General features: G+C 32.5%; 1 protein-coding gene across 1 annotated transcript in view; it reads right to left on the minus strand.

Annotated features, from left to right (window-relative positions):
• HELRODRAFT_172553 (hypothetical protein) overlaps nt 1–3,394 on the minus strand; it is a gene marked incomplete at both ends in the record, with an annotated part of 6,854 nt that extends 3,460 nt beyond the window's left edge. Inside the window, 2 exons of the mRNA XM_009019226.1 lie at nt 322–355; nt 3,366–3,394. Of these exons, the coding sequence (XP_009017474.1) occupies nt 322–355; nt 3,366–3,394 (63 nt within the window). The remainder of the gene's footprint in view (nt 1–321; nt 356–3,365) is intronic.
• Nucleotides 3,395–9,050: the final 5,656 nt, after the last annotated feature.

The raw sequence follows: 9,050 nt of genomic DNA on the forward strand, positions 1-9,050 counted from the left end.
ACCACCCTCATCATCATCATTATCATCACCATCATCATCATCTTCTTCTTCATCACCACCATCAGTCTTTATCACCACCACCATCATTTTTCAATCTTCATCATCATCATCTTCATAATCTACATCATCATCATCATGTAATGGCGAAGGTAATGGTAACGATGATGACGACGATGATGATGATGATGACGTCGAAAATGACGTAGATGCTGATGATGATGGTAATTATGGTGAATTTTTGGTGGCAATGATGATACTAAAAATCAAATGATAATTAAATTAATTGATATAGTATCAATCAATTACATCGGTGATACTCACGGTTGCAATGGCATAGGCGAGGCATTTTGAGAAGCTGGTGTTTGAAAAAAAATTTTTCTAAATATCATGTTGAAAATTTTCAATTGATTTAATTCAATTTTATTTCAATTTATTAGAATTGATTTGTTTCAATATAATTAAATATCAACACGACTCTCTCTCTCCGTCAGTCTTTTTGTCTCTTTCTCTCTACATGTTTTTCCCTCTCTCTCTCTCTCTCTTTCCTCTTTTTTTCTATGTGTCTCTGTCTTTCTCTCTCTCTCTCTCTCTATTTCTTCTTTCTCTCTATGTGTCTCTGTCTTTCTCTCTCTCTCTCTCTCTATTTCTTCTTTCTCTCTATGTGTTTCTGTCTTTCTCTCTCTCTCTCTCTATTTCTTCTTTTTCTCTATGTGTCTCTGTCTTTCTCCCTCTCTCTCTCTCTCTCTCTCTCTCTCTCTATTTCTTCTTTCTCTCTATGTGTCTCTGTCTTTCTCTCTCTTTCTCTCTTTCTCTTACTCTTTTTCTTTTACCCTCTCTCTCTCCTCTCTCTGTCGCACACATTTGTTTGTATGTAACTTGGCGGGGGTCTATTTGCATTAGAACCAGGACAATGCAGCAGCAGAAACAGGCGTCTTACTAATTAGGACAGTTATAGTTGTGGTAGTAGTACTAATAGAAGTAGTAGTAGTAGTAGTAGTGGTAATATTAGTAGTGGGAGTAGTTCTAAAAGCAGTAGCACTAGTAGAGAAGTAGTATGGATACTTTCAATATGAGAAGTAGTGACTGCGAGAAATTAAACAAAAAATGATAACAATAAAGTAATAATAATAATAATAATAACAACAGAATAATAATAATAATAATAACAATAACAAAACAATAATGACAATAATAGTAGTAACGGCAAAAATATGGACATGAGCAAATAATTTAAGAATTCTCACTAGGCAGTCATACTTCAGTTCATGTGAAGAAGATCGGTAAAAATTTCTTCAAAATTTTTATTTCAATAGATTGATTGATTGATTGGTTAGATGGTTGAATGATTGATTGAGTATACAGTTTATTGAATAGCTAGTTGTTTGGCTGGTTGGCTGGTTGGTTGGTCGGCTGGTCGGCTGGTCGGTTGGTTGGCTGGTTGGCTGGTTGGCTGGTAAGTTGGTTGGTTGGTTGGCTGGTTGGCTGGTTGGCTGGTAAGTTGGTTGGCTGGTTGGCTGGTTGGCTGGTAAGTTGGTTGGCTGGTTGGCTGGTTGGCTGGTTGGCTGGTTGGCTGGTTGGCTGGTAAGTTGGTTGGCTGGTTGGCTGGTTGGCTGGTTGGCTGGTAAGTTGGTTGGCTGGTTGGCTGGTTGGCTGGTAAGTTGGTTGGCTGGTTGGCTGGTTGTTCAATTTTTGGTTCAAAACTGTTAATGTTAATAATAATTATAATAATATTACTACTACTACTATCAATAATTATATGATGATGATGATGATGATGATGATGATAATGATGATGATGATGATGAGAAAGAAAGCAATGTTGAACTAATGGTTGCATAAAAATGTGAATGACTTATTAAACAAATAACTAACATAGAAAAGGAAAAATATTGAATTTATTCTAGAAGGTTTAAATAATCAAATCAAATATTAATAAAAAAAGTGTACACTGATATGAATAGATGATTGAACAAATGAATGAATGAATGAACAAACAAATGAATGAATAAATAGACAAACAAATGATTGAATAATTGAGTGAACGATTAAATGAATAAAAAAAATGAAAGAATAAATGAACGAACCAACAAATTGAAAGAACAAACGAATTAAACAAACAGCCTGTGAAATGGGCTGAAAAAAACTGCTAGCTTCTAGAACAAACGAACGAACGAACAAACAAACAAACGTACGAACAAACAAACAAACAAACAGAGAGGCAGACAAACAAACAAACAACCAACCAAAAATACACCACGACTCACCTATAGAAAACAACGACTTCGTTGTATAGTATAGATGGGCAGAGCTGAATGAGTTGTAGGAGTCGGGCAAGTCACGACTTTTATTTCTGATTTATTTAATTTTTTTTTCTCCTCAGTGAAATAATATTTATTATATTTCTTGCCTATTTACTCATTTAATTAATTTATAATTTAATTAAAAATGATTCAATTTCTAGATGGCGCCTCAGTTGTAATAATAATTGAAATTTGTTTAAATGGAAGTTTTTTTTTACAAAAAGTTCATTTTATCTATATATCGTTCTCTTTCTTTATCTCTCTCTCTCTCTCTCAATCTCTCTCTTATCCTCCCTCTTTTTTTTCTCTCTTTCTGTATATATATATATATTTATTTATTCAAATATATATATTTATACCGGTTTTTCAATTTTTTTCGTAAAATTTTTGGCAAAGTTGTTTTATTGATCCCTACTGTTTGTTTATTCGTTTGTATGCTGCAATTGTAAACAGAACAACGTCACGCTTAAAAAGGGTTATTTATTGGACGAACGAATGGCTAATTATTCCTAAACTCAAGTCCTGTATAAATAAACCCGCGTATCGTAAGTGGATGGTCTTCGTTGTGGATTCCATCAAATAAGTTTCATTCATTCATTAATCCATCTACCCACCCATCCATCTACCTATTCATCCATCTATCCATCCATACATCTATCCATCCAACCATTTATTCATCCATCCACCTATCGATTCGATCATCATTTCAAAGAATGACAACAATCCATTTAGTCATTCATTCGCTCTTCCATTCATTCATTTACTCATTTTATCCTTCATTAATTCATTTCTAAGGCCCTTTCAAGCCATTGTAATATTTGTAATAACTTCAATAACGCATCCATTAAACCAACGAAAAGTTGAGGAGAAAAGAACTCGCTTGCAAAAAAAAATTCAAAATGCTACTGACTACTGCTACCATATAAGTTGAAGAAAATAATATAAAAATAATAAAATTATAAAAATGATGATTTAATAATATAATAATAAAAACAGTAATAATAATAACAATAATAATAATAATAATAATATTGCAACAACGATAATATCATTAACAACAAAAACCTATCATCAATAGGCACAATGGCTCTCATGACATATTGCCCTTCTATTCTTTTGAATCGGAAGAACAAGGGAAAGTTTTGTTGACACACACACACACGCACGCACACACAGGCACGCACGCACACACGCACACATATACAAACACACACCCACGTTGTCTATCTAGAAACATTAAAAGTAACACGTGGTGTGTCAGAAGTTTTGCCTGTGATTTTTTGTCGATATTACACACACACACACACACACACACACATACATACACACACAAACACGCACACACACACACACCCATACACACACACACACACACATACACATGGTTTACCGGAAACGTTATGTGACACGAGGTAGATAAGAAGGTTTGCCTGCGACCAAAAGAAACATGATGTCTGCTGCCGATACTCCCTTCTACCTTTTTGACTAGCACGCACTTTTCAAAGTTTTCTCCATGGAGTGTTTTGTATTTTATGGTTCCCTTTCATGTTTCTATGTATGCATGATAGAACAGAAAACCTATTTTCGGTGTTCAAATTGATACGTTGTGTATGTAGCCAGATGATCAAACATTTTTATACTGTGCCTATTCATCATGCATAAAATAAACAAAATTTTGCTTTTGGTATAAAGAAACTTGAAAATGATTGACGATCAACCGTTAGAAAAATCGAAAAGTTAAATAAAATATATGTATGTATGTATAATGCATCGCGTGATATAACACAAAAATTTGAGTTTTATCTACGCAATAAAACACACACACGCACACACACATACATACACATACACACACGCAAACGAACCAAACAAGAAAGATATTGTAGACGGTGAAGTTCTTTTTGTTTATGTGTTTTTTTTTCAGTATTCGTGTCGTCGCCATTGTACCATCAATCAGCAACAAGACATCCCACGGTGCAACACCCAGCCTGACTGAAATTATTTTTTCTTATTTTATTTTCCAAAAATTCAACACAGCGTGAGACAAACACATGTGTACGCACACACACACACACAAACAGACTCATACACACTTACACGCACACACTTACACGCACACACACACACTTACACGCAGACACACAAACACACACACAGACACACACACAGGCACAACACACATATACATATACTCACACGCACACACATGACAAAACATTAAGTCTATGGGATGGGCATCATTGTCTGTCAGGGAAAAACCAGTCGAAATTTACGCCGAGATTATGATGATGATGACAACGACGACGATGATGATGATGATGATGATGACGACGATTGTAATGATAATGACGATGATGATGATTGCAATGCAATAACAATAATAATAAATGGTAATAATAATAACTTCTGTCTTTTTATTCACGTTCTTAAGTGATTTAAATCAACGACTTTTTCTTAGAAGATCGTAGCATGTACTCAATTATTATTATTATTATTATTATTTTATTGTTCATAAAATTGTTGTTATTATTATTATTATTACTAATATTATCTTCTTCACCTTTTTTCTTATTCCTATTGTGATGATGATGAGAAAGAGGATGGTGATGATGTTGTTGAGTTGACATCATCATGGCCATCATTGATACCAATATGATATGATAAAAGCTATTGACGATGTGTATGAAAAGAAGATGATGTTTAATTAGTTAGATAGATATCTAGATAGATATTTAGATAGATATCTAGATAGATATCTAGATAGATATCTAGATAGATATCTAGACATCTAGAAAGATATTTGATGATACTAAAATAAAAAAATAAAAATTATTATGATTAATAAAATATTTCAAGACTTGAATAAATAATTATACGATAAGATGAGAAATTACATCATTAAAACGTACAAAATTCTCGAAATTTAATGGACCATAAATATATTAAAATAAAAAATGCTACACACACACACACACACACACACACACACACACACACACACACACACACACACACACACCACACACACGCACACGTAAACAACACATACAAAACAAATATTTTCTTTTTAATAACCTTCAACAACATTGAAATAATTAATTCAATTGTATGATTTCATCACTTCAAAATTGTTAGCTCTTTCGGTAAATTTCCTTGGGCACAATTTCGGAAATGTATATTCGAGAGTTTTGTTGTTGTGTTTTTGTTTGCGTGTGTGTGTGCGTGTGTGTGTGTGTATGTGTGTGTTGATTCTGGAGCCTGAAAACCCTGGATCTCAAGAAAATGGAGGCCCCTGATTGAATTGGTTAACTCGTCGTAATTTGGAAGTTTTTTTCATCTGTTCATGTTGGAAATTTTTCTTTCTATCTCTTTTTTTCTTTCTCTTTTCTTTCTCTCTCTCTCTCTTTTCTCTTTCTCTCTCTCTCTTTTTCTCGCTCTATCTCTAGTGGATGCTCCTGGAGGTAGTGTCCCACCGGCGAGTCCTAGTTACGACATTGGTATGTTTTTGTGTTTGTGTGTTTGTGTTTGTGTTTGTGTGTGTGTTTTTGTGTTTGTGTGTGTGTTTGTTTGTGAGTGAATTCAGTGCATGAGTTTAGTGTGTGACTTATTCATTATGATACACTTATGACGATGGCAGGAGTGATGAAAATTTGAAGAATTTACAACGATAGCTCCAGCCAGAAATAGCTGAATAAGAAAAAATATTTTTAATACCTGCAAAGAAAATACTTGAATATTTAATTACACCAATAACCATTACAGCAAGTTCTACGTATATTATTTATACAGAAAATGACATTAATAACGTCGAAAAGTATCAGCAATTACACCAGTAATGACGTCAACTTTATTGACAACAACGACAACAACAATATCGACATTATCGACCACAACAACTACAACAACCACAACAACATTATCATCACCAACAACAGCAGCAACAACAAAAACCACAACCACAACATGAACAACAACAACCACCACAACAACAACATTAACAATATCGTCATCAACAACAACAACAACAACACGTACAACAACAACAACAAAAACAACATCTCGAACATTTTTCAAGCGCTCTACAATTTCGAGTGTCCCCTTCATACGGACCAATTGAACGTTGGAACCATAGCCTGTATACTAAAAAAAATAAATTAATAAATAACTTAAATAAAAAATAACAACAACAACAGTAATAATAATAACAACAATAATAATAACAATAAATAAATAATTAAAAAATGAATAAAAGAACTGGTAACATCCACAGTAGTGTTTTGTGCAGTGATACCACAGGCATTGGCGGTGATTGCAGAGTAGCAGTAGTAATAGTTATCATTTAAAATTATGATAATAATAACAATAATAATAATATAATAATTATTATGTAATATATTGATATATTATATATATATTAAATAAATGTATATTATATAATAATAATGGTAATAATTTTTATGATTGAAATCATACGTCTAAATTTTGGGCAGGGAGGATGGTCTTGTTGTTGTTGTTGTTGTTGTTGCTGTTGTTGCTGTTGTTGTTGTTGTTGTTGCAGAATCTGGATTTTGGATACTTACCTGCCATAGATCCTTAGAGTAGGAGAGCATAGAGATAGTCGTCTACCACACTACTACCACAAATGTTGGTCCCCTAAGTTGGCTTTTCGGGAAAATTTAAATATTTTCAAAATCTCGTCAAAATTTTTTAGATCCGCCTACCTATCATTAATATGCAATCAGCGGACCTAAGCATATAATTATAACAATAACTATTATTATTATTATTATTATTATTATTATTATTATTATTATTATTATTCACCCTATATCATTATTGGCATAAGCCAAATGGTTATCATCGTCATCATCGTCGTCGTCATTACTATCATTACTGCCATACCTAAAAGTTTTGTTACCTTTATTATTATCATCTTAAAACTTCTATCATTTTTTTTCTTCATCTTCTTCTTACTATTATTCGTATTTATTATTATTATTTATTATTATTATCGCTTCTACAATTCTATTGGTTATAAAGTGTGGTTCGACGAGTAATGTTATCCAAGTGTCATTTTTCTCAACTTTAGATATGATAGAATGCTGAAGAAAAGTTTCTCTCTATAATATTTTGGTTTGTATGCATGTCTGTCTGTCTGTCTGTCTGTCTGTTAATGTATGAATGTTTGATTTTTTTATGCATTTGAGTGAGTGTGTGTGTGTTTGTGTGTATGTGTGTGTGTGTCTTTATGGCTATGTGTGGGTGCGTGCGTTCGGGTGTGTAATTATAATACAATGTATGTCTATGTATACAGGCTTGTTCGTTCGTTTGTTTGTTTGTTTGTGTGTGTATTTATGTATATTTGTATGTGTGTATATGTGTGTGTATTTGTCTTATATTTTGCATGTGCTTAATTTGGTCTTAGATATCTTTTGGTGATGATGAAATAATCACAAAAGTTATCTAAAAAACTATCTTTTTTTTATAAGCAGTGCGTGTGTATGTATGCGCGTGTGTGTATGCGTGTGTGTGCATGATGTGTGTGTGTGTGTGTTTGTACATGTATATTTCGATGTCTGTGTATATTAATTTACATGTGTATGTGTGAATTTTTGGATATAAATCTCATTACTATTTTTTTTCATTACAAATAGTTTTTTTCATTATATTACGATTTTAGTACGATTACAGTTATTTCTTTTGACATTTTTGTGTGTGTATGTATGTATGTATGTACGCATGTATGTATGTATGTATGTATGTATGTATGTATGTATGTATGTATGTATGTATGTATGTATGTATGTATGTATGTATGTATGTATGTATGTATGTACGTATGTATGAATGTATGTGTGAATGTATGTGTATGATTATTGTGTGTGTTTGTAGAAATGTGTGTTTATGTGTGTGTGTGTGTGTGTGTGTGTGCGTGGATTTTCCTAGTAAGATTAAAGAATGTTGATATGTTGAGTGCATTTGTAAAATTCTATTAATAACAAAATAATCGTACAACATCAACAAAAAGTACAAAAACAACAACAACAACAACATCAACATCAACAACAAAAACAACAATAATAAATATAATTATAATAATTATTATTAATAATTATAATCATCATCATTACTGTCAAACACGGCGTTTTATCTGACAGAAAGATATTTTTAACTCGTGATATAAATAGAAACTTAATGAGATTTAGAACGAGTTGTTGTTGTTGTGGATGTCGTTGTTGTAGCTGATGTTGTTGTTGTAGTTGATGTTGTTGTTGTTGTAGTTGATGACGTAGTCGTTGCTGTTGATGTATTGTTGTTGTAGTTGATGTTTTTGTTGATGTTGTTGTTGTAGTCAAATAGGTAGACAATGATAATGTAATAATGCGGTTGTTGTTGCAGTTGATGTTTTTGTTGATATTGTTGTTGATGATGTTGTTGTTGTTGATGATGTTTTTGTTGTCAAATAGGTAGACAATGATAATGTAATAATGCTGCTGTTGTTGTTTTTGTTGTCGATGTCTTTGCTGTTTGTATTTAGTCTATATACCTAGACAGAAATTTTTTTTGGTAAATATTATGATTTTGTCGTCTTTGATGGTAAGTGTTGTTGTTTGTGACGTCATTAATCTGTTGTTGTCATTGTTTATGATGTGTTGATGTTGTTGTCTGTGAGAATTATTCAGTAAGGAAGTTTTCAATGTTATTGATGTCCTATATGTTATGCTATGTTGTTTCGGTGATGTTATTATT

The sequence above is a fragment of the Helobdella robusta genome (genome assembly GCF_000326865.2).
Source record: "Helobdella robusta unplaced genomic scaffold HELROscaffold_24, whole genome shotgun sequence".
Lineage (NCBI taxonomy): Eukaryota > Metazoa > Annelida > Clitellata > Rhynchobdellida > Glossiphoniidae > Helobdella > Helobdella robusta.